This window comes from Pogona vitticeps, chromosome 3 (assembly GCF_051106095.1).
Source record: "Pogona vitticeps strain Pit_001003342236 chromosome 3, PviZW2.1, whole genome shotgun sequence".
Lineage (NCBI taxonomy): Eukaryota > Metazoa > Chordata > Lepidosauria > Squamata > Agamidae > Pogona > Pogona vitticeps.
Genome location: NC_135785.1, coordinates 177,605,791 through 177,631,427, shown reverse-complemented (window position 1 = coordinate 177,631,427; position 25,637 = coordinate 177,605,791). Strand labels below are relative to the sequence as shown.

The 25,637-nt window shown below is 41.1% G+C and overlaps 1 protein-coding gene across 2 annotated transcripts; it reads left to right on the top strand.

Annotated features, from left to right (window-relative positions):
• Window positions 1-5,298: 5,298 nt before the first annotated feature.
• LOC110075593 (arylsulfatase H) lies at window positions 5,299-24,157 on the top strand. Of its 2 annotated transcripts, XM_020786995.3 has the most exons (10): window positions 5,299-5,434; window positions 7,208-7,348; window positions 8,838-8,959; window positions 10,113-10,235; window positions 13,634-14,057; window positions 15,045-15,181; window positions 15,626-15,760; window positions 19,902-20,064; window positions 21,039-21,160; window positions 23,000-24,157. In XM_020786995.3, exons 1-10 carry the CDS (start codon window positions 5,400-5,402, stop codon window positions 23,377-23,379), a joined length of 1,782 nt encoding a protein of 593 aa, XP_020642654.3. In that variant the 5' UTR covers window positions 5,299-5,399; the 3' UTR covers window positions 23,380-24,157. The 2 variants fall into 2 exon arrangements, with proteins under 2 accessions (XP_020642654.3, XP_072850503.2); XM_072994402.2 differs by lacking the exons at window positions 5,299-5,434; window positions 7,208-7,348; window positions 8,838-8,959 and adding an exon at window positions 8,969-9,545.
• The last annotated feature ends 1,480 nt before the right edge of the window (window positions 24,158-25,637 follow it).

Below are 25,637 nucleotides of genomic sequence, written 5' to 3'. Positions count from 1 at the left end.
ATTGAAGAAGCCTTGTATGTGTATATAAGTGAACAGTGTGTTCATAGATTTCTCTCTCTATCACTTGCTGCTATCCTCTATGCCGGTTTGTTTAATGATTTCCTGCCATGCTGAAGTGATGCCACCCTGTATATACTTGTAAATATTGTAAATACACCCGTCATGCTAAAGAAGAAGAACGTGTAAGTGCCTTCAATTAACTCTGCGTATTTTCCTGTCGCCAAATCCTGACAATCTGGAAGGCCCATTATGTGACTCCAGATTTTCTGACGGAGGGTGCTATGGAAGAAGAACATGCCCTTGTTCTGGGGGGGAGGGTAACTCACCACAACCCTCCCTTGCTTTTTGACCTCTCACGTGATCCTTCTGAAGCCACTCCCTTGTCTCCAACTTCTGAGCCACTTTTTAACACCGTTGTCAGTCAAATGAAATGAGTGGTGGAAGAGCATCATCAGACCCTCACTCTTGTCCCAACCCAACTTGATCTATACAATACTACTTTGCATTAGCAAAGGGTTAGTTAGCCCACCATAAACACTTCTGCTGTGTGAAACCTGTTTCCTTCCCAGTGTCTGCAAAGAACAGGGTTGTTTAAATGTGTTTTGATTAAGAACAGAAGAACGCTAAATGCAAATCAGTTTGTATTAATAATAATTTGTCTCAATGGCTTTTTAAAAACATGGAGGTTAAAGGGGGCAACACAGTATGGTGTTGTGGTTAGACTAATGTTGGACTAGGACTTGGAGAGACTCACATCCCACTCCCCACTTGGCCAAGAAGCTCAGCTGGCAAGCCATTCACTATCTTTCAGCCTAACTTACCTCATAAGGTTGTTGTACAGATAAAAAAAGAAAGATGTATGTATGCTGCCTTCTGCTCCTTAGTGGAAAAGCAGGTAGGAGCTTAATGTATGTGTAATAAATTAAAAACTGAAGATTTTAGCTTTGTTCTGAGTGGTTTATTACATTCAACTCTGATATAAGCAGTAGCCTCAAAGTAATCAGAACTATCCAGGTGGAGGTCCAAAACTGTGAAGTACTGAAGTGTATCAACATATTTTCTGCCTAAGAACCTACTCCCAGCCCGCTCAATTCAGGCCTGAGTAGTGCTTCTACCTACATTGATCCTGATAGTCCCCAAAGCTCACAGGAAGCAGCGGAGGCTAAAGTTACCTTCATTTGAGGCCAGGAATTGGAATATGAGTATGACTAAAGCAAGAATAACTTCTTTTATTTCGAACACATTGTAGGATCAAACTAGACATGCATATTTTTAACTCCCAAAGTGCAGTTTCTTCACAGTTACATGCCTCACAAAACAAAGCACACTAACAAGCAAACTGCTGAGGTAAAGAGAAGCACATGCTATGATAGATAGATGTCTTTTGCCACTTGAAGGAGCACATTTTCGGAATATGTGCAAAAGGTAATGCCTACTTTGACGTGGAAGCTCCTGATTGCACATGACCAGCTGCCACATGCCATGCCAGATGTAAGGACACATCCTGGATCCCATCACATTGCACAACATCTAGGCCACCTGGATTTATTTTTATTTTTTTATTTTGTTTTTTGGTTTGCAACATTGTTTGCTTTGCACATGAGGCTGGGAAATGGAATTGAAATGCTGCTCAAGTGAATTCCACATAACGAATGCACAAACACTTCAGTGCATTTAACAATAATTTCTCCACGAGGGCCGAATTCCAAAGTGTAGATTTCCAGTTCTCTGAAGGAAATTTTTGCTGCTTTACACTTCAGTTTTATTGCTAATCTCACAACCAGACACATGAAAATAATTAACTTCTTATAGTGAACATCAGAGTTATTCTCAATAAAGAATGACAGAAGCCCCAAGAAAAGGAGAAAAAGTGTTGTCTGTTCAGTGGTTTCTCTGTTTCAATAAACGTTTTTTCTCTGGAACAGGTATAGGTAAAGGTAAAGGTTCCCCTTGACAATTTTTGTCCAGTCGTGTCCGACTCTAGGGGGCGGCGCTCATCCCGCTCTTCAAGCCATAGAGCCAGCGTTTGTCCGAAGACAATCTTTCCGTGGTCACATGGCCAGTGTGATTTAGACACGGAACGCTGTTTACCTTCCCACCGAGATGGTCCCTATTGATCTACTCGCATTTGCACGCTTTCGAACCGCTAGGTTGGCGGGAGCTGGGACAAGCGACGGGCGCTCACTCCGTCGCGTGGATTCGATCTTACGACTGCTGGTCTTCTGACCCTGCAGCACAGGCTTCTGCGGTTTAGCCCACAGCGCCACCACCAGATAAAGTCATCCCACGTGTGAGTGATGGGCTGATGTCTTTACATCTCCTCCAGTGTTTTGCATTCAAAGTTGGGTTACATACCTCACTGGAAGCAGGGTTAGAAACTAGTGATACACCACCAATTTAATGTTGTGCTCATGAAAACTAGAGGCAGTTGATTTCAAAAGAGGATTTTTTTTGCCAAGAGAAATCTGCAACCCATTAATTTTACATTTAGAACCTCTTTTCCCCTGAACTCCTGACTTTCCATTATACAAAAGATTTAGCATTTAAATGTCTGGAAGTGAAAGATGAATACAAATTTAAAGACCACTGCACAGGAATCTCTCCCGAATTTGAAACATAGCTCATGGCTAAAGCCAGCTGTACCCCTGGTTGCAAACCCACCAAGTTGTTCATTTTGCTGCCCATCCTCATTTTTAGTTAGTTTATCATTATACGGTCATAGACCCGAAAGTAAAAAAAATAAGCACATTATATAAGATATACAGAATAAGTAAGTTGTTAAAACATATCAGCTGTATAAAACACGAGTCATGTAGTTGTCTTAATATAACATTTTGTGAATTCTTAAAACTGTGAATAAAAACTTAGCCACCGACTGTGTTATTAATTGGTTCTCTCCAGACAGCAAAAACTTCAGGTAATTTGTGGGAGGTATACTAGTGCATTTATACATTATTGGGTAGAGGTAATGGTTACGTTCAGACCTATATAAGCTACATTCTAAAATGGTGTATGCCAAGGACTCAACTGTTTGTTCCCCACAGGGGCATATCCTTTCTCTATAAGGAATGTTATTAAAGCACCCTTTTAACAAAGCAGTTAAACCTAGCCCTTGAGAAGACAAAACGATACCTTGGTACTGTGATTTGATATAGATAATTTGCTAACTTGGGAAAGTTAAAATTTAAACCAAAGTACATTGGTGAGCAGGTCCTCTCTGCACAAGCTAGTGAATATTGGAGATCTATGTCTTTAATGCATTGTACAATCATTGACTTGGTACTTTCATAAGGCTGACTCAGAAAGAAGTCCATAGAGAAGCCTAAAAGATGTAATTTGTCAGTAAATCCCTTATGCCATGAGCTGGCAAAGACATCTTTTTGTAAATAGTATAAATACCCACTGGTTGTGGGAGCATATACCACCTTCAACCAGAATCGGAATGCATACAGCCAAGCTTGACATTCCACCAATTGAAGGCCAGCCTCCAAACGCAAAGCAGCTGAAGAGGCACACCTTGGCATGGTGAATAGGAGTCGCAACAAGTTTGACAGAACACTTTCAAATGAGGGATTGAAGCCATTTATCCAAATTGCAATACCGTACAGGAGCTGTGCAAGAATTTTGTACTTAACTATTTGTAGAGCAGCAGGGATGAACTGCCCACCTTGGACATAGTGGTATCATCTAAGAACTTTGCTTGTGTTATTAGCCACCTGCACTGCAGCTTGTCTATGGTGAGACCAGGAGAGGGTACGTGAGAAGACAATTCTCAAGTATTTAACTTGCTCTATATGCTGGCTCTCAATAACCCATTCTTTAACTTTACTATGCCTAGAGAAAACCATTATTTTGGTTTTCTCAAAGTTAATTGTTAATAAGTTGTTCCTGCAGTAACTCATAAATACACGTAGAACTCGTTTAAGATCAGCTTCCGATAGTGACATGATAACTGTGTCATCTGCGTATAGTAGTAAGGGCACATTGATTTCAGCTAATTTCAGGGGTGAAATTCAGGTGCTGTGCAGCTTTTAGGGAGGTCATTTAGGTACAAATTAAATAATGTGGATGCCAGTATAAAACCTTGGCGAACTCCTCTCTCTACCTGGATGGGGTTTGATAGATTCCCATCGACTCCACATCTTACCCTAATTGTGGTCTGTTGGTAGAGGCTTCTGATTTAAGATATAATAGCCTCTTATCAATCAAGGAAGAGTAGAGTTTTTCCCATAATTTTCCTCTGGGTATTGAGTCGAAGGCAGACTCTATAAAAGCTGCAAACAAGCCATTCCCATGACAGTCCATATACTTCTCTGCAAGGTGATTCAGTACTCTACAGTGGTCAAAAGTGGAGCGGTTCTTCCTAAAACCAGCCTGTTCATTCCATAAGATATCCTCCTCATTAAAGTTCAAATAGATTGCCCACTTACTGCATTTGAAAATCTAATCATAGAATCTGAAAAGGATAGTCCTGCTTGACATGCAACAATCCTAACAGGGTTTCAAGATACTCGAGATATTTAAGGAGTGGTTTTACCATTGCCACCTCGACAGATGGGAAACTTTGACATATGAGTGTTCAGCCTGGAGGCAGGCAGTGCATCACAGCCTCTCCCATTTTGAAGAGACACTTTTCCAGCAGGCTGAGGCAAAGAGGAAGTCCCAAAAGCAGCAAAATCAGGGAGCTGGACAGGGGACAGATCGTATTTGTCTTCAGTGTGGAAGGGACTGTCACTCTTGAATTGGCCTTTTCAGCCACACTAGACGTTGTTCCAATTCCTCTATTCAGAGCACGTTACCATAGTCTCTCGAAACTGAAGGATGCCTAATCTAAATCTAAGGTTTTACCATTGCCACACACACACCCACACACACTTCAGGGAGCTTTCATGCCTGATAAAGAATTAGAATCCAGGTCTCCTGAGTCCTAGATCACCGCTCTCCATGCACTATATCACACTGGCTCTCAAAGTGTATGTACTGTATGTGTAAAGGAATAAAATAAAGCGAGATTTAGGGGAAAGGTTAAATCTCTGCATGCTGGGCCTGATTCAGATCATGGCTGTGCTTGCTTATTCTAGACTATAATAGAGACTAAATTCTACACATTTAATGTAGCACATCACTTGAATCAAACCAGTTCTTCAAGTGACTGCATAAAAGGCAAGAGAATTGGTTAAAGAGGCAAATGATAAATAAAATTGTTCTTTCTGAGGAAGGACTTCATACACTGCTGTTCGGAGCGCCTGACAATTTTTAACAGACAAACTATCACCACGCCCTCCATGTACGTGTCAATTTAAAGAAGCAGGAGTGGAGAAAATAAAGAACAGTTAACAACGGAGCAAAAACTGTACTAGCTGTACTGTTTCCTTACAGCTGGTTGTCCAAAGTGGCCAATGATGCTCAATAAACTGAAGAACCGGATTTCCAGGTAAAAAGAATGCTTTCAATGTGCATTTATTTGTGACATTTATTTTTAAAGACAAACATTAGGCATTCTTTAAATAGCAACCTCTTCTCTGTTACATTCTCAATTGCTAATGGTGGCCCTCTAGAAGAATTCACCTCATGAATGTATAGACAGAACAGGAAAATCTCAGAAGCATTAAAAATAATATCTGTCTCAGCTGATTGCCAGTCTTTCTTTGGTAAAGGTAAAATAATAACAATTGCGTGCCATCAAGTCAGTTTGTAAAGGTAAAAGTTCACTATAAAGTATGCAGTGAGCTTGTTCAAGCCTGAGTGGTCTGTTTTTCCACATACTAGTGCTATAAAAGCTGCTTAAGATTTCTTTGAGAGAAAGAGGGAGAGACTGGCTATACAGCTTGGATTCTACATTCATAAATGCTCCTGAATTTATGGGTGAAACTGCTTAGGAATCAAAGAACGAGTTGCAGTGGCCTTAGATTACTTTGCTCAGATCTTGGAATTGTTATAGATCAAAAGCTGAATATGAGCTAACAGTTCAATGTACGTAGCTGCAAAAAGGCTAATGCTATTTTAGGATGTGTTAATAGAAGTGCAGTCTCCAAATTCCATAAGGTATTAGTTCTCCTCTATTCAGCATTGGTTAGTCTCATCTAGAGTACTGTGTCCTATTCTGGACACCACACTTTAAGAAGGATGCCAACAAACTGTTCAGAAGAGGGCAACAAGGATGATCAGGGGCTGGAATCCAAGCTCTATGAGGAAACACTGAAAGAACTGGGCATGTTTAGCCTTGAGAAAAGAAGACTGAAGAGCGATATGATAGCATTTTTCAAATACTTGAAAGATAGTCATATAGAGGAGGGGTTTTTGATCATCCCAGAGTGCAGGACAATGGGCTCAAGCTACAGGAAGCCAGATTTAAGTTGAATATCAGGAAAAAAATTCTTAACTGTTAGAGTAGTACGGCAATTGAATGATTACCTCAGGGGGAGGTGGCAAGTGTGCCAACACTGGAGGCATTCAAAAGAAAATTGGACCTGTCTGTCAAATCTACTTTGATTTGGATTCCTGCATTGAGAAGGGGGATCGGATTCTATAGGTCCCTTCCAACTCAATTATTCTGTGATTCTAGACTATGTGTGTATGTAGATTGATAGCTTCTATGATACATCATCCACTCTCTGCTGACTAAAAGCAGGTATGAGAAAAGTAGTTGTTGCTTTGAGAGTATCATGAGGCCAGAAAGTGGATCATTTTACCACACATCAACCTCCTTACCACTCAGTGTCATGAAACAGAAGATCAACTTACAGCTGAGAAAGAGAAACTGGTTAATGAAATGAAAATGCCAATCTTCTTTTCTGAGTACATAAAATGGTGGTGCTGGTGAGTTCCAAAGAAAGATTGGAAGTCTTCAGAAAGGAGCTCATGTTTACAGCCATTGGTACTTTTGGAAAAAAATTATACATGTCCATTCAATAGACAAACATATCAGACAGCCACAGAGAAAAATCTCCCACTGATTTCTGGGAGTTCTTTTTTCTATAATGTTCAATATGGCTTCCTTGGAAACAAGGAAGAATTCAAATAGCTCAAAAGCTACTTTTCCACTTTTTCTGATAGGTCCCAAATCTTTACAATGGGAATGTTAGTTCTGATGGCTCTTGGGATGCTGCTTTTAAGATGCTTTGCCCAGTCATTTCAAATCTGAGCTAGATAATTACTCTGAGTGTGAGAAAGGTATAATGCAGATGGTTTTGGTCTTTTCATCTAGATGCAGTTTAGCTGTTTTGCTAGTTACCTCCTTATTTCTTCCAACAAATGGAGGGAATGTATCAAGACCAAACATTCTGCTAATCATGGCAGACGATCTTGGATATGGTGATCTGGGATGCTTTGGCAATGACACGGTCAGGTACGTATAACTCTAAAACAGATCAGTGCTTGCCCTCAGTTCTAAAAGAGAATAATGAAACATACCTACAGGGAGCACAAATGGTCAAATCTCTGAGTTTCACTTTTCCCTCATATCTAAATTTCTCAAATGTGGTTAAAATGTGATAAAAATCAGCTAAAATTATGTTCTCACCCTTTCCTAGTGGGAAATATTCAAAGATGTCTAATGGAAGAAGAAAAGAATTGAAACTAAAGGCCTCTTTGAAGGGAAGAAAAAGTGGTACAAAAATCCAGTAAAACAATTTCATTCAGCTTCATAAAAAGCCCTGAGGAGTCTGCAATACAAATACCATACATATTTGTGGCAGCCCATGATCGGATCATACTTAGCAGGGTTGGAGGGAGGAGTTAAGAACATTGCACAGAAAGATTTCTGCAGTGCAACCAAGCAGCAGACTGGCTAGGTTACCATCTAGCTTTGCTGTCACTCAGGCCCTTCCCTCTTGTCTGGCTCTATTAGTTCTTTGAGAGTAGAGCCTACAACTGGACCAGGTGGAGAAACGTTTTTACCTTTCATCTACAAGTAGAGATCCTGGCCAAGCTACCAAACCTTTTCTGCCGACTCCCCTTGCTTTGTAATTCTCCTTACCTTACAGTGGTCAGAGGATGCCTGCCACTCAACATGCACAGGGGAAAAAAATATCTCCCCAGAACTCAGTTGTGGGCAAGTTTTCGCTTGTGGTTTGATTGGTTCTAACATTTGCCACAGCTGTTTGGTTGGTGATGAAGGCATCCTTTCTAGTGACAATAATCACATTTTTTGAAGAATGGTCCTCTTTGGATTCCAGGAGTTAGCCATATTAGCCATCTGCAAAGACACAGCAAACTGTTTTGTGGTATATGAAAGATTAGCAACTTTTGCTGGGGGGGGGCAATGTGTAGCCTGTATAATTAAAAAATTGTAAACCGCCCGGAGAGTGCTTGTAGCGCTATGGGGCGGTATATAAGTCCAATAAATAAATAAATAAATAAATAAATAAATAAATAAATAAATAAATAAATAAATAAATAACCTTTCTTAACATCGGCCTGTTTCTTCAGATGCATCTAAGGACCATTCAGTTTCTTCTCCTATTTCTCATGAGGGCTAGTAAGAATGTCTTGGAGTCCATTTTTATACCATAATTGTCCAGATGTGTCTGTAGATGTAGATCAAAGTCTGTAAATCTCACATTCGGTAAAATGTATTAGTCTTTAAGATACCGTGAGACTTTTTCATTGTTAATTGTCACATATTAATATAATACTGTATTTGTCTTTTATAATATTTGTCTTTGTTAGCTCTACAATTCCTAAGACAGAACAATTAACAAAGAAAAGTCACACTTCGATCTAATTGCTCTCTCTCTCTCTCTTTAAATCTGCTGGTAACAGAAGATGTTTGTTATCTTTTGAAGATCTTATTTAATTATACTAATGAATGATTTGTTGTTGTTTTTTCATCCTAGGACCCCTAATATTGACCAGCTAGCCAAGGAAGGTGTCAGGCTGACTCAGCACATTTCTGCGGCCTCACTGTGTACCCCAAGCAGAGCAGCTTTTCTGACTGGCCGATACCCCATCCGCTCAGGTTGGCAGTCTCTTGAATGGCTGATTAGCACACATGTACAGACTCTTCCACCAGCAGGGCACTGGAGACAAGTGCTGGCCACAGCCATCATCCATACTGGTGTAGACCAAAGACAGGCACATTCTGGAGGGTCAGGGGGCTGCATTGATCCCCACTCTCCCCACAAACATGGGCTGACTTGCTGAGGCTGCCATGACTTAACATGGGCTGCCGATGTTGGTAATGATTTTTGATGTAACTGAAGTGATTCTCTGTGGTATAATTGGATGCCAAAGTAATCTTCTTCAACACAGGGACTTGCAGAACAGAATGTCATCTTCTACTCTGAAAGATAAGAAAAAGATGTGGGAGGGTGGCTTTTTATGTGAACTCTGCACTGAATTTTGGCTACATCTTTTGTTGTCAGTGTCAGTGGGCATGTGAGAAGGAAGGACAACCTGGGAGGATGCGCATAACCGACAAGGGCATTTGTTGCCTACATCTGGTGCAGACCTTTGGAGTAGCACATACGTGAAGACCTTCTCTTCTGAGCTATACTTGTGCCAGTGTTCAGGCCCTAAAATGACAAGTATCTTGTGCATGCCAGGTCAGCATCAAGTATCACTGACACCTAGGATATCTTTCAGTGTGTAAGGAGACTAGACAAAGAATCAGGCTGTGATTATGCTGAGGAAACAATGGGAGCATCCATCTCTGAACAGCAACTGGGCGGCATGATGGGCTCCATTTGTATTCTAGAGGCTGTGAGGGGATCACCATAGTCCAAAGAGGAGCAATGCATAGCTTGTAGGCCCAAATGAAATATTTCAATATTTCACACCAGCCTAAACAATCCAACACATATTAGAAAGGTTCAAGAGGGTTTTTTGATATCAGAAGCAATCCATGGGTTGTGGGAACTAGCAAACATGTGGCCTTTGCAGGTCCAGGGATAAGTGTGTATGTGACTCTGAACCTCTGGAGATTGTGAACTCTGGTTTAGACCCAGCCCACAGTGTTCTCAGGCAAACAGAAAGACCTGATGGTATCAGCTACAATGAGTCACTGCAAGATAGGTCTCCTCTATTCACAGCTGCTTTTACCTACCCTTTTCCATCACCTGATGGGAAACGTAGAGGGATTGCTAATTTTTTTCATCTCTTTGACATCTCAGGCATGGCATCCAGAACTCTGCCTCGGGTCATCATTCGGACTGGTGCCTCAGGAGGGCTCCCCCCAAATGAGACAACATTTGCGAAGCTCTTACAAAAGCAAGGCTACATCACTGGCCTAATAGGTACAACATTATTTTTTCCGTTGATAACGCACGAATCTCAAAGTTGGATATTGTAGAAAAAAAGTGTTTGACCTGCAGGAATTCAGCTCCTTCTTAAGGACTGCAGCCGAAGCAGTTGAATGACACAGTGAGCTGCCACAATCAAGGGGGCAAGGTTTTTTTTAAATATAGGACCCATTCATTCCTCATGATTCTACACCTGAAACTACACTCTTTTCCAAGACAGTCTCAGACTGCTTGCAGAGAGATGATTTCATTTATGTACATATATATTAAAAACATTTTTAAGGCTATCTTTTCCATCTTAATGCATTTTCTGTGGAAAGGAAAAAAGGTAAAGAAATTAGGGCTGCAAAGAATGACCACTGGAAGGTGTTGTTGTCTGAATCCATCAGAAAATTCCAGACTGAGCAGTGGCAACGACCCAATAAAGGCTCTGCCTAAAAGTACTTAGCTGTCTGCCTGTCTTCTTCTTTATTGAGGAAGGTGACTGAGATTCAGACATTGATGAAGGTCAAAGAAATCTATTGAGAACATTTGGGGCAGATGGCAGGACATCTGTACTAAGATGGAAGTGGTTTAAGATCTCTCTTTCAAGTACCATGAAATACCTCAGGCTCTGCTTCATGTTCCCGCTGTTACAGCCCTTAAGCTTCCAGGCTCAACCACCCGTATTTCTGGTTGTATAAGACAGTACCACAATGATACACAAAATAATAATATTCCTGAAGCTCTGTTGCTACGCACCCTCAGAAATATGTGATGCTGTAACAATCAGAGTTGGGTTCTATGTTCAACTACAGACTGGTGAGCTCATGTTGACTAGAACATGAAATGAATTTGATTCAGTTGTACACATGCATGCACATAGAAATAAATAACTTTTTTCCCCAAGCTAGAAGAGGTGCTACAAGACCTCCAAACCATCCTGGCAAGGCAACAAATATTCTTCTCTGTTATGTTGTTAAGGGCTGCTTTTCAGGACTGGCTTCTTCTGCCACCATTAGGTAGACTGAGGCAATTTTCTCAAATAATATATTGTCAAGAGTGTTGAGTTCATCACTTTCTCTGCCCCCCAAAAGACCCTTGTCACTTGCTATTTGGAGTCAGACAGTGTGAAGGGGTGACCTGGAAAAATCAGTTCTGCTGGTCACCCTTTTGTAAGTGCTCTTGCTTAGAGCCCCCCCCCCCAGCGAGCTAGGCATTTTTTTTTAATTTGGCAGTCCTGTGAGAGCTGCAGCAAACAGTGGATGCTTTTCACACCATAAACAGCTTTTTTGTATTTTGGCAGCTGGGGTAGACAATCAGGAGAAACCACACACTTTGCATTATGATGTATCGCCATGGGGGGAGATTGCTTCCTTCATCAGGGGGCAGAAAAGCTTAAGGCGTAGCTGTTGCTGTTTATGGTTACCAACAGAAAAACTGCAAGTGAAAGCAAGAGTGAGTCTCTTTTTGCTGCTCATGTTATTCCTTCACAGCTAGCTTCTAGTCAACAGGACAAGAAGGCAATGTTTTCCTTAAAATTTTGTATTAACTGCCTGTTCTGTTTATCTTCTGACAGTGGTTTGGACATGGTTAAATCAATAAGTTTTAATAAATATAAACATTTAATAAATCTGATAACAAAGGAACAAACAAAAAAGCAAGCAGTTAGCAATGCAGGCTTCTACTTTTCCAGTCAAAAGGCCTGAAGTATTTCTGAGGTGCTTTTGTAAAAATGCAATTTAGTCTTCAGTTTTTCCATTGCATTAAGTTAAAATGTTAATAGGAAATTTTCAAACAGAAAAGCCTATAAACTTTCTGTTAGTTTAAAGTAACTCAGAGGAAGGGGGCAGAGACATGTCAAGTTTCCATTAAATAAATAATACTTATAATGTATACTGGGAGGAAACACAGATACCTCAGACTTTTGTATATCTAAATATATTCATGTAACTATTACACATATCTAATGGGATATCAGGATCTGTGAGGTGAAAAAACACTCTTTTTATGGTGTGTGATGAAAACATAAACAAAAATGAAGGTATTATGGCTTTCAGTGGTAGGCCTACATCAACTTATTGGTCAGTGCCTTAAGCAACTACTGTACTGACACATAACAAGCCACACAACATGGATGCGGAGACAGGGAGAACGTTCTGCTACAAATTTAGATGTCAACAGTATCCCTTTGTCCACAATGACATCTTCATTTACTTGTTCATCTTCTAAGGTATGATGTCATCTGATACCATTTTCTGCGTTCACCGTAGGACACACAGGACAATATTTATTCAAGATAATAAATGAATACAACTTTGACTTCCAAAATGGCCACACAGAAAAGCCAGTGTCAGACCATTCAGTGCCTCAGGATACTATTACTAACATCATATTTGGCTATTATAGAAAATGGTGATTTGGGAGGAAGACAGCTGAATTGATATTCATCGATTTCAGTATATATCTGGAGCAGGGTAAAAGGTTTCAGAGATCTGGGGGTCAAATCCACCCAATTCTATTCTGTAGTGGGCCATACACACTTTTGTACCCCAAAGCCTGAGACTTCTCTTTTGAAAGACATTGAAAAGTCCAGTCTTGTGCATTAGTAGCAAAATATTTGAGAGGAATTTGGACCGGGAGGGGGAATTACCCCATGCCCCCTGTGCAAAAGTAACTTAATGAATCCTTCAGAGACAACTGTCTAACCATTGTGTACTAACCAATATACAAATTACATGGTTCTGTTATGAACTGACACCTCCTAGTTCACACCAGCTCTCAAAAATTATTTGCACTACGTATTCTACTCCTTTGTGTAGTCAACACTTTGGAAGTTCATTACATTATTTTTATTATTTTATTTATTGCATTTATATGCCGCCCATCTAGACACAGTCTACTCTGGGCGGCTCACAGCATATAAGATTTTAAAAAATTAAAATATATATTAACAGTTTTACAACAATATACAAAACAACAATAGTTCAAGATGGGATGAAAAGAGAAGTTAAGTAGTGCCTGGAGGGAAGACCTGTCTGAACAACCAGGTCTTAAGTTGGTTTCTGAAAACATTGCCCATGTTACGAATGCTATTGTCACTTTGAAATAGCGCTATGTCTGTATCCTATTTCATTTGGTTCTCATCTTGACAGTCATGTACTATGTGCAAAAAAAAACCTGTGGCCCTGATTGTTGTACTCATTGTTTCTGATGTAGAGGGTTGTAATCCCTTGAAACTCACGTGGGATAAATCTGTTAGTCTTGAAGTTGCCACAAGAGGTTTTGTTCTCTTTGTTTGTTTGTTTGTTTTGCTTTTTTTATTTTACCTGATGAAACTGACGAACCAGCTACCTCTTTCAGAATTGCTCTTTGGTAATGATGTCTTCAACAATCAATGTTTATCTCTCTAGGAAAATGGCATTTGGGAATGAACTGTGAAACCCGTGAAGATCACTGTCACCATCCTTTAAACCATGGCTTTGATTACTTCTATGGCACCCCTTTTACACTTGTGAATGAATGTCAGCGTGACAAGGATCCAGAGATAAATGTAAAATTGCGAGCTACCTATTGGTTTTACACAGAGATGGTTGTTCTTTTGGTGTTCACTCTTCTACTGGGAAAGTCAACTGGCCTGTTCACTGTTAAATGGAAGACTATAGTCTTTGTTTCTCTGTGTGGGATCCTATATTTTATCACATGGTTTGCCGATTATGGATTTTCACGCTATTGGAACTGTATCGTGTTGAGAGATCATACCATTACCGAACAACCAATAAATCTAGAAAATGCTGCCTCCAGGATAGTGAAAGAGGCTGTCTCATTTATCAAACGGTAACAAATTGAATTATTATACTCAGTCATGTGTAGCCTTTTCAGACTTGAGATGAATTATCTGATTTTGAATCTTCCTTCAGGTCATTTTGAAGCTTACCCTCAAGGATGTATGCAGGGAGGTTTGGGAGGGAGCTAGTACAGTGGTTTATGAGCAACCTGTGCACACAGAACATGTGCCATTACAACACATGCATGCATATTACACGTATGTACAGTATGTGCACATGATCTGATCCTTAGTATCACATTCACTGACATTTAAAAACCTATGAAGAAACAGTGGAAGAAAAAAATCCCTAGAACTTGCAATTCAGGATGAGGAGCATTAATGTAGAACGCAAGAGTTACCATTAACTTCAACAAAGGGTTGTGCACAGTGAGAAACGTTAGAGGAAGAAACTTAGAAACCAAAGGACTTATTTTATACCTTTTGGGTGATTTATTTATTTATTTATTTATTTATTTATTTATTTATTTATTTATTTATTTATTTATTTATTTATTTATTTATTTATTTATTTATTTATTTATATGCCGCCCATCTAGACATAGTCTACTCTGGGCAGCTCACAATTTAGAAGATAAAAACAATTTAAAATATACAGTTTTACATTAAAAACAAAATGATATAAAATGTAATATAAATTTACGATTTTAACAGTTAATTTAAAGCAAAGAGTCCCAAGATGGCAAGAATAAAAGAAGAAAAATAAGAATGACTCAATTGACTGAAGGGAAGGCCTGCTTGAATAGCCAACTTTTCAGCTGGCTTTTGAAAATGCCCAGCGAGGGTGCCAGCCGAATTTCAGTGGGGAGGGTGATGCTTCTCATGCTGAATATAGTAAGAATTACTGTGAAAAAAAATTCAAGTGTAAAGTCTCTACTTAAAATCGCCAGGTTCAGATCTCTGGCTACTTATAAATCTTACTGTAAAGAAATGTGGGGAGAAATGGCCAAAGCTTTCATTTGTTTATTTATTTCCAGAAACAAGCAAGGATCATTTCTCCTCTTTGTTTCCTTCCTACATGTCCACACACCATGTTATACTACGAAAGAGTTTCAGGGGAAAAGCAAACACAGCTTGTATGGAGACAATATAGAGGAGATGGATGGGATGGTGGGTAAGTAAATTATTAGGCAAATTATTACATTTGTCTTAGGAGAAAAGTGTTTTTCCCTGGGATCCCTTTTTAAGTCTCTTTCAAAATGTAGAACTTCTTCACTTTGTTCCACTTGAAAGTAGTATTGACTTTAGTGCCTGATTTATAAATATTTACGAATATAGTTTCACTAATCTGAAAGTTCATGACATCTGTTCTTCGAATGCTTCTACAAGTTTTTGTGCATAGAAGATTATTTTTTCAGTCAGGCACTCAAAGGTATTTGGGTATTCTGATAAGCTGGTAAAGACAGGGCAAATAAGAGTTGTGTCCAAGATCTAACAGTGATATTCTAACATCTGGGAATGGCAGATACATTCTTTCTGCATAATCAGAAATGCAAATGAATTCCACAAGTGCAAGTTCTTTTGGTCTTTGACTCTTGTACATTTTCTAATTGCATAGGAAAAATTCTTGCTGCCATTGATGAGGAAGGTCTGAGGAACAACACTTTTACATACTTTGCATCTGACAATGGAGGATTTTTGGAGGCTAGAGCAGGGGAGACTCAACTTGGTGGCTGGAATGGAATATACAAAGGTAAAATTAGACTTGGTTCAATTATTATCCTTTCACTGGTAACCTCTGACTTAGATTACTGCGAGATGTTTACAAGATGTTTTAGTCTCAGCTGGGCTGGCTCTTTATTGGGATCCAATGAAAGAAGAAAACAAAAAAGAGACTCTTCTTTCTTTTTCTTTTCTTTCTTTTCTCTATTTCTTTTGTATTAACACAAAGGGGTAATCTTCAATGGTTTCCACACAACATTGTATGCTTCTTTTCTTAACAGTATTTTTCCCTGCAAAATGAGTACAAATGTGCATTCAAACTAGAAGTACCCAGGTTTGCACAGGTTAGAAACCACTGAGCCTCTTCCTCGTGTTCTTTCTCTTCCTTCACCCACAGACTGCCCAGTGACCTGTATGATTTTCATCTGCCTTCACTCTCCCTTCTCGGTGTTCTTTCTGTCCCTCAGAGCATAGTGCCCACACCCGTCCTCAAGTGCTCTTCTTTCAACTCAAGTTCCGTCATCGCTCTAGTGCTCTTGATCTTTCCCTCTGCTCTTTATCTTCTCTCCCTTTTCTTCCTGTTCTTCTCCTTTTACACTGGTCTTTCACCCTCCATCCTAGGGTTCGTTCAGCCATATCTTCTCCTTACTCTGACTTCCCCTGCAACAGCATTTTGTCTTTCTCTCTGTCACTTTTTCAGAGAGGTCTGAGGCCTTGCAGAGGAAAGCAGCAGATGTACCTTGAATGTTTTCCCTTTCATGCCTCTGGCCCACATGTAATTGCCTAAAGATGCTCTTCAGAAATTACTTTATGAGGCTATGACTAAGCCGGGCTGATACCTCCCCAGACAATAAACACACTGCACACTTTAAACTGGAAGTAGAACGCCACAAATGTATTAATTAAATTCCAGCCACAGTTCCCCTGGCTAAGCATTGGTGTCAGATCCAGTTCCATTGGAAGGCCACAGTGCGTCACCAATGTAGCTGCCATTTCCCAGAGCCCTATGGGAAATGATCCAGGATGACAAGTTCCTTAGAAACCATGCAGGCATGTGCCACTCCGTGGCTTCCTGCCACGCGAGGGCAAGGCCAAAGCCAGGGCAGCCCTGTTCCTTGCCCCTAGCCACGCCCCCAAGAGAGGGGGTTCAGTGAAAGCAGCAGGGAGGACCCCACCTGCCCTCTTATCATTTCCCAGTTCCATCCTCAATGCTCCCAAGCCACCAGCAAACCTGTCACATGGATACAAATTGAGTTGCAATAGTAAACCACTCATCTAATTTAAACCATTCTTAATAACACTTAATGCTGATGAGGCCTCCACAACCCTGGCCCAGGAGCACCCCTTTTTATCCGGGTGTGTGTGGTTGGCCCAGCCCCTGGTCACGCCAACCAATCCCTGGCTGCCAACATGACCCTTAATGCTGCCGTCATTCTCCCAGGCTCCCTCACAGCCTGCCATGTGGCCACTGAGAATGGGGGAGGTCAGGTCACCACTCCAGCCACAATGCGGGATACAGGTGAGTCTGGGTCCACCTATGTGTAGGGTTGCCAAACATCCAGCAAAAGGAGGACATGTCCTCCTTTTCAGGCTAATATCCTCCATCCGGAAGACGAAGTAAAAAAAAAACGTTTAAAATGTCTGGCTTTTGTATCCCCACCCCCTGCAGCCAAACCTCAAACTGTAAGCCACCTCTCCCTCTTTCCTTGGTTGCTGCACTTGTAAATCCTCTGTTCTTTTAGAGATCAGAGATAAGGCCGCATAAGGTTACAGCTGTAGAAAAGCCCCAGGCAGTCAAACCAGCTTGTGAATGACTGCTTCCGCTGGAGGTGACTGCAAGCAAGAGGAGGGAAAGCTGCAATTAGAGAGAGAGAAGGCTCCAATTAAGGCAGGAAGAAAGGTGCGAGAGAGGAACCGGGTGGTTTCATCAAACTTGTTTAACTATATGTAGAAAATTGAGGGAGGAGGGTGTATGAGAAAGAGAGAGAGAATGATTCAAAACCATGAAAAAAGGAACTGATGCAAGCAGGAGGGAAGGCTGGTCTGGAGTTCTGGGGGGGTGGCAGTTCAGAGCCAAGGAAATAGGGGCTGGTCCAGTCCCTCCTTCCTTCTAAAGCCAGGAAAGAGGAGGCCCCTTTCTCCCCCCCCTTCTGCCCCAACTCCACACACCCCTGCCTCTGGGGCATGTGCAGAGTATGTTTCCAGGTCCAGGAGCCAGAAGCATGTGCAGAGTTCTCTCTCTCTCTCTCTCTCTCTCTCTCTCTCTCACTCACTCACTCACTCACTCACTCACTCACTCACTCACTCACACACACACACACACACACACACACACACAAGCAGATTTCTCTAAGCTTGAGAAATTGCAAAGGGTGGAGAAAATGGCTCTGTGTGTGTGTGTGTCTGTGTGTATCTATCTATCTATCTATCTATCTATCTATCTATCTATCTATCTATCTATCTATCTATCTATCTATCTATCTATCTATCTATCTATCTATCTATCTATCTATCTATCTATCTATCTATCTATCTATCTATCTATACAGTGGTGCCTCGCAAGACGATTGCCTTGACAGATGAAAACTCACTAGAAGAATGGGTCCAGAGAGGTTTTTGGTGCCTCGCAAGATGATTCTTCCTGTGGCGTTTTTTTGCATGATAAATGTACTTGCAGAGGCTAGCCCAGCACCATTTTTGAAGATTGTGCCCCTTTCCCCTGCCTTCAGCAAGCCTCCAAACAGAAAAAGGGGAAAAAAAGAAAGCCTTTTTCCATTCAGAGTCTTACCAAAGGCAGGGAGAAAGGGCGCAATCTTCAAAAATGGTCCTGGACAAGCCTCTGCAAGCGCCGCTCGGAGGGACCCCGGCACTTCCCTTGCACCATCAGAAGACCATATGTAGTGTAGTAAGCATTGTGTGTGTATGTATAAAATTCCCTCTCTCCAAATCCATTTTCTCCACCCTTTGCATTTCTCAAGCCTTCTATTTCTTTTATTTCTGGGTTTTATAAAGTGTTTTAAATCTGTTACACAACTTTTAAAACCTTTTATTTCACTTTATTATGCTTTTATTAATGTGATTTCTTAGTGTATTTTGTTTTAGTAGCTCTTATATTTTGTTTGATTGTTGCTGATTATTTTGTTTTTTAACGTGACTTTCCCAGTCTTGACCTTTCAAGAGTAGGTTGAATGGTCATGGTATTGCCCCATGATCAAAGAGCTATTCTCCCCAATACCTAATTCCAAAACCAACACACACACCACACCACTGTGTGCACGGAGCCCACCCACCCCCAATACATCCTCCTCTGTCCTCCTTTTTGGCTTTCTATGCCCTCCTTTTGGTACCCATGTATCTGGCAAACCTATCTGAGACCTGGATACAGATTCCTCCCTGATGTTAGTTAAATATGCTGCTTATTAGCTGAAGATCTACAGAGAGATTTAAACTCACTGAAATCAATGCCTTCTAAAAACCCAAGTTAGTCTTCAGTACACGCCTTTAGTGTACCTTTAACATGCATGTCATAGCTTCAAATTCTTGGCACTAGGGTAGAGACATTGACATTCCTTTATTACTCTGTGTGGTGGTAAGGGTGGTGGTGGTGATGATGATGATGCTAAATGCAAGTGATTCACAGGATAAAATGCTAAAGCAAGAAAATATAGAATGCAATCAACTGAAATAATATAATTATCCAGAGTCTAGAATTACTTGCAGAAAACCATTATTAAAGGAGATTTCCTCTACCAAGAAGGGACTGTAATTAACAAGGAAGTCACATGTCTTTTGAATGCATTAATGTGGTGATCTACATATGAAAAAACACTGAAGTATGGGATTGAAATTATTTACTTGTAATGTTTGCTCCCGTCACTTGTCCCAGCTTCTGCCAACCTAGCAGTTCAAAAGCATGTAAAAATGCAAGTAGATAAATAGGTACCACTATGGTGGGAAGCTAACAGCATTCTGTGTCTAGTCGCGCTGGCCATGTGACCACAGAAACAGTCTACGGACAAACGTTGGCTCTCCGGCTTGGAGACGGGGATGAGCGCCACGCCCTAAAGTCAGACGCAACTGGACTAAATGTCAAGGGGAACCTTTAGCTTTACTTTTAATGTTTGCTCTAAATTTTAACAATGAGTCTGTCTTAACGGCTTCTTCCATGGCAGGTGGAAAGGGCATGGGAGGCTGGGAAGGAGGAATCCGTGTGCCTGGCATAGTCAGATGGCCTGGAATGGTCCCTGCCAACACTGTGCTGGATGAACCAACAAGTCTTATGGACATTTATCCCACAGTGGCTCACTTGGCTGGGGCATCAATGCCACAGGACAGGTACGAAACTCTGTTCTCAAAACAGATGCCGGGACATTTGAGCTTAGCTAAACAAAAAATTATAAAATATATCCTGCAACTTCATAACCACTGCTTTCATTTTCTGACACATAATCATCTTGCAGTTTAATAATTACTTTCCATACATAATTCTCTATGCACTCTGCAATAAGTAGCCTAAAAAGGATGAAAATATTTGCACCCTGAAAAGAAACATCCAGCTGTATTCCAATGGACAATCAAAAAGAGTTCCTATTTTCATTTTAAGGATTTAAAAGAGAATACAAGCTTAAAGAGTTTGTCATTAATAGCAGGGCACAAAAACCTTACTTGTGATCAACGCATTAAATGTTAGGGATTCATCATGAGTCCATAAATGGCTAACAATTCACTTTTTGTGTAGCATGGACTAAAATCCATTTGTGCAGCCGTGCACGCAGTAGATGTGTTGATTTTAATTGATGTCTGATAATTTTTGTGCTTAGAGATTGCATTCATTAACAGGAAAACCATATCAGATGTGGGCACTCTGTTAAGTGTACTGGAATGCCTGCATCTAGAAAAGATTGCTTAATTGAAGTGTACAATTTTAGTTACCAAATCCAGCTGCTTGACTTTTATTATGTTATGTTAATAGTGGGGTTCTATGACAATATGTTCATTTCCAAAACACAATTTTTGTGGAATACATCAGCTGCAGAGTGAATATCTATACACGTACAAATGGACACATGAGACTTACATGTTCAGTTAATCTGAGAAATTGATACTGCCAGTCTAAAGGTTCTAGTCCCTAAAATGAAGAGGTACAGTAATCTAAAGAAGACTTTTCAGAATCTAGTAATTGATAACCCTCCCCCTGCTTTCTTCCCTCTTTTCCCTTAGCAGGTGTTGTTCCAAACAAGCTTTTGTTCAGAACCTGTTTATAATCAGCATATACTACTCTAATCAAAGCCTTAATCTCTTAATCTTAGAATAATAGATGGAAAGAACCAGATAGCTTTACTGCAAGGAACAGTGCAACACTCAGAGCACAAATTCATGTTTCACTACTGTGGATCATACTTGCATGCAGTGCGCTGGTACCAGAAAGAGAGTAAGTACAAAAACAATATCCCCTAATTTCCCAGAAAATTATTACTTAGGTCTGAACAAAAGATGGGCACAAAACCAAACAAGAACCCAAAACACCCACGAACCAGTCCGGTTCATGGTTCATTTGATGAACTATGTTTTCACAAAATGAAATGATATATCAAACTTTTTCATCATTAGCATTTTTGATTTGTAGCTGAGCTACACAGAAAATCCCCCTTCACATAGAGATTGGCCCAAACGAACTGCAAATTTTTTAAAAAAATTGGCATGTATCATGGTTTGTGGATACCGATGAGCCATTGTGAACCATCATTGTACTGATTTGTGCCCATCTCGAGTCTGAACTATTCAGTATGGTTTGCTTCATATTAACATACCTGCTGTTCAGTCAAAAGTATTTTTTGTAAACTGTCTGAATTAAATGACTGCAGAATTACAAAGCAGAAAATAACTTCTCAGCCTCTATGTTTTGAAAAAACAACACCACCAGATTTCTTTTTGCTTAGACTATGCCTGAAACTATTCTATAGAAGCTTGGTGAAATCTCGGAAAGTAGCATGAATCTCAAAACCATTGTCTTACCTTCAGAGCACATTCAAACTTGTAGATGAGGTCCATGTTTATCTCACAATGACCAATCAGAAAATGGAACCAAAACAATTTGTAAAATGCAGAGGCAGGGTATGCTAAGACAGTCAGACATCTGCTGTGCTTCTAATGATGTTCTAAGTGTGTTATCTAAGTTTGATTTGTAGTGGGTAGTGAGATTTTCTTCATATGTTGGGTTAGAAAGTTGGAGGGGGGCAGTGCTTTCTATGGTACAGCTCTATGATTCATCAGAACTAGGAATCGATTAGGGCCAATCATAATTCAACTCCTGAAAAAGAATCAACCAAGATAAATTAGGAGATTTGCATTTTTTTATTGATATGAAATGAGCAAGATTTTACACATTGTTCAGTTTTCCAGGTATTCATATTCTTTTGAGGTTTTTGCCTATACAACTACAGTCTGAGTATCAGCAACAGTTCCACTAGAGGGCAAAGGTACACAAGCTTTCCATGCACCAACACTCTTTTCTGTGAAAACCAGTTCGAAGTTGGTCAGTTCATATTAGAGATGGGCATGAATAAAAAAACAAACTAGAAAGTTTGCTGATTCATTTGGGTTGGGTTCAGTTTGTCAAAAGCAACAACCAAAATGAATGAAATCAATTAAATTTTTTTAGCGATTTTTGTTTGGTTTGGTTCATTTGCCCATTTTTCGCCCCTGACAGCTTGCTCCTGTCAATCTGAAGCACAAGGCAATCTTGACAGGAACCTAGAGACTACTGGATTGGCAGGCCAGGCTGCCAAATGCGTGGCTCAAAGGAGAGTTGCTTGTTCTTATTTGTAAGACCAATTCACAGGAGCCATTTTCACTTCAGAGCCACATCTGTTAGTCAGAGGAACCCTTCTGCCTTGGAACCAGGTTAGGTCACATCTCCAGTGGCATGTTGCTTCCCTTGTAAGGCAGCCTGTCTCTCCCCCACGCACCCACCCAGCCCACTGACTACACAACAGCCTCTGTACCTCATCTCAGACCTCGAGTATGGTATTGTCCATGGGATTTGGGGAAAGGGCATTGTCCCTCCTGATTAGCAACACACTGTGTCAAGTTTCCTGGCATGAACCACTGCTAAAACTTCCCCCATGCTAGCTACTAAAGGGCACTCTGTAAGACTGTATGGAGAAGTAGCTCAAAGCCTATTTTCATTTTCGACTTGGAATAATACTGTTATTATGTGATGGGTCACATTTACTAGAAAGTGAGTTTTATATTTCTGATTTCTTCTAAGGTGGTGCTGTCTGGAAGGCCCATTATGTGACTCCAGATTTTCCGACGGAGGGTGCTGGTGCTTGCTATGGACAAAGAATGTGCCCTTGTTCTGGAGAAGGGGTAACTCACCACAACCCTCCCTTGCTTTTTGACCTCTCACGTGATCCTTCTGAAGCCACTCCCTTGTCTCCAACATCTGAGCCACTTTTTAACACCATTGTCAGTCAAATAGAACGAGCGGTGGAAGAGCATCGTAAGACCCTCACTCCTGTCCCACCCCAACTTGATCTATACAATACTATATGGAAGCCGTGGCTGCAGCCATGCTGTGGGACATTCCCTCTCTGTTGGTGTGATGATGAAAGTAGTAATGATTCCGTAACTGAACTGTGTAAATAGTTTTGTGAGAGAAATTGTTTTGCCTAAGATAAAGACTACTGATGTGTCAAATATGTTTCTTTCATTTTATTGATAAGGAACTGGCTGCATATAAAATAAGGAAGCTCAATGAGAGCTATTTTGTGGGAATAATCTTAGGATCAGGCTTAGATGATCAGAGAGCTGTATACTTCAATTAACATTACAGTATTTTCTCTTCCCAATTCAGAAATGCTTACCTCAATACTGAGACTTAAAAATTTAGTCTGCATTTACCAAAGAGAAAACAAAACGTGCTGAATGCAAATCAGTATCCTGAACTGGGCAATTTGGTTTTGAGCTTTTAATTAATGATTCAAATCAGAGATAGGCCAAATTCTCAGGATACTCAGAATTACCTGGTTGAACGCCAGATAGCTTTTAATAACTTTCACCTCTATATGTAATATCACATATTTCCTGGAGAAGGAGCTAATCCCAATCCTAGATCTCAGTAGTGGTTATACTTACAGTGGTGCCTTGCTTGACGAGGATAATCCATTCCAGCGAAATCACTGTAGAGCGAAATCGTCGTCAAGCGAGGAAAAAAACCCATTGAAAACTGGTTCAATGGGGGAAATACCTCAGCGTTCAGCGAAGATCCTCCATAGGGCGGCCATTTTCCAATCCCTGTTAAGCAAAAAATCCGTCCTAAAAACAGCGGGGAGCCATTTTGCACAGCGGGCAGCCATTTTGAAACCCGACAATCCGCTGTTTTGTAATGCGAAGAATCGATTCCCGAAGTAGGGAACCGATCATCGTCAAACGAAAATCACCCTTTGAAGCATCGTTTTGCAATCGCAATAGCGATTGCAAAAACATTGTCATGAAGCGATTTCATCGTTTAATGAGGTAATTGTAAAGCGGGGCACCACTGTACTTTGCTCCTGATGGGACAGGATCAAGTGGAGGCCATGTTGTTGTCCTAGTCCAGGGGTCAGGGAACTTTTTTACCAAATACTCCCCCCCAAAAAAAAATATATGGCAACATTACTCTGCCCCCTCCCAACACCACCCCTCCCCTCTGTCTGCCGCCGACCCCCCCCACCTCTGCACTTACATGGGACCTGCCTCCGCCACCTGAGCAGTCACTCTGGAGCTGCCATGCCACCAGGAAAGCATGTCCTTGGTGAGGGGAGGTGGGCACTGTAGCATTCAGCCCTGCCCTCACCTGTCCGTCACAGCTGGGCAGTGGAATATCAGCCAATGAGGGGACAGAAGGTGGTGCAGAAGGGGGAGGAGCTGGAATATATAAAGGGGTGTATGATGAGGGACAAGGGAGATTTTGAGGGGATTTTGAGAGAGATTTTGTGAGAGTTGGTGATGAGTGTGTCTATGGGCCTGTGAGGGAATAGTCTGTGTGGGAAGAGTCTGTGTGTGTCAGTGAGTGAGAGACCTTGATTAACATCCTGTGATTTACTTACTTTATTTTGTTAAACCAATAAACAAGTTTAAGTTAAGAAGAAACACATGATTCAGTGATTTATTGGTATTGAAACAGCAATACCTGGTGGCAGCTACCTGAGAAGAGTGAGCACTCCTGGAGGCCTGAGATGGTAGAGGCTTCAGTGTGCTCGCTACAGGCACCACGGGGCCAGCAGGTCCACCGGCCATGAGCTCAGGTGAGGCAGGGTAGGAAGGGGGTCTCCTCACCAGCACACCGGGCAAGCGGGCACAGGCAGGAAGGAGAGCCCCAGCCAGGGCTGGCCTGGTCCACCACCCTCCCCCCCCCCACTCTGGAGGCAAGGAGGGCAGGCGGGTGCCCTGTGCAGTTCCTTGCTGGGGCTCGTTCTTCCCGCGACAGAATGCCCGCCTGCACACAGCATTGTCGGAAATAAAATGCCTGGGGGCAGTGCGGATGGTCGCGCTGTCGTGACGGTCCTCATTACCCCCGGGATTTTCATTATTACCCCATTCGGCATAATTTACCCCTGTTCCCTGACCACTGTCCTAGTCTGAAGTCATCAATGGGAATATATATGCCTAAGGTACATGACAGGCTTCCTTGGTTTGGAATATATCTCATTCTCCATGTGCAACTATATTCATTAAGTCACAAAGTAATTGTTTTATTTTTATTATGTGCTGTCAAGTCACATATGATGTAGCGATCCTAGCAGGGTTTTTGAGAGATATGAGATATTTAAAGATTGGAGCTACCAGTGCTGCCACCAGCACCTGTGAGCTTCCATGGCAATGCAGAGTTTGAAAACTGGGTTTCTCGAGTTCTACTCCACTAC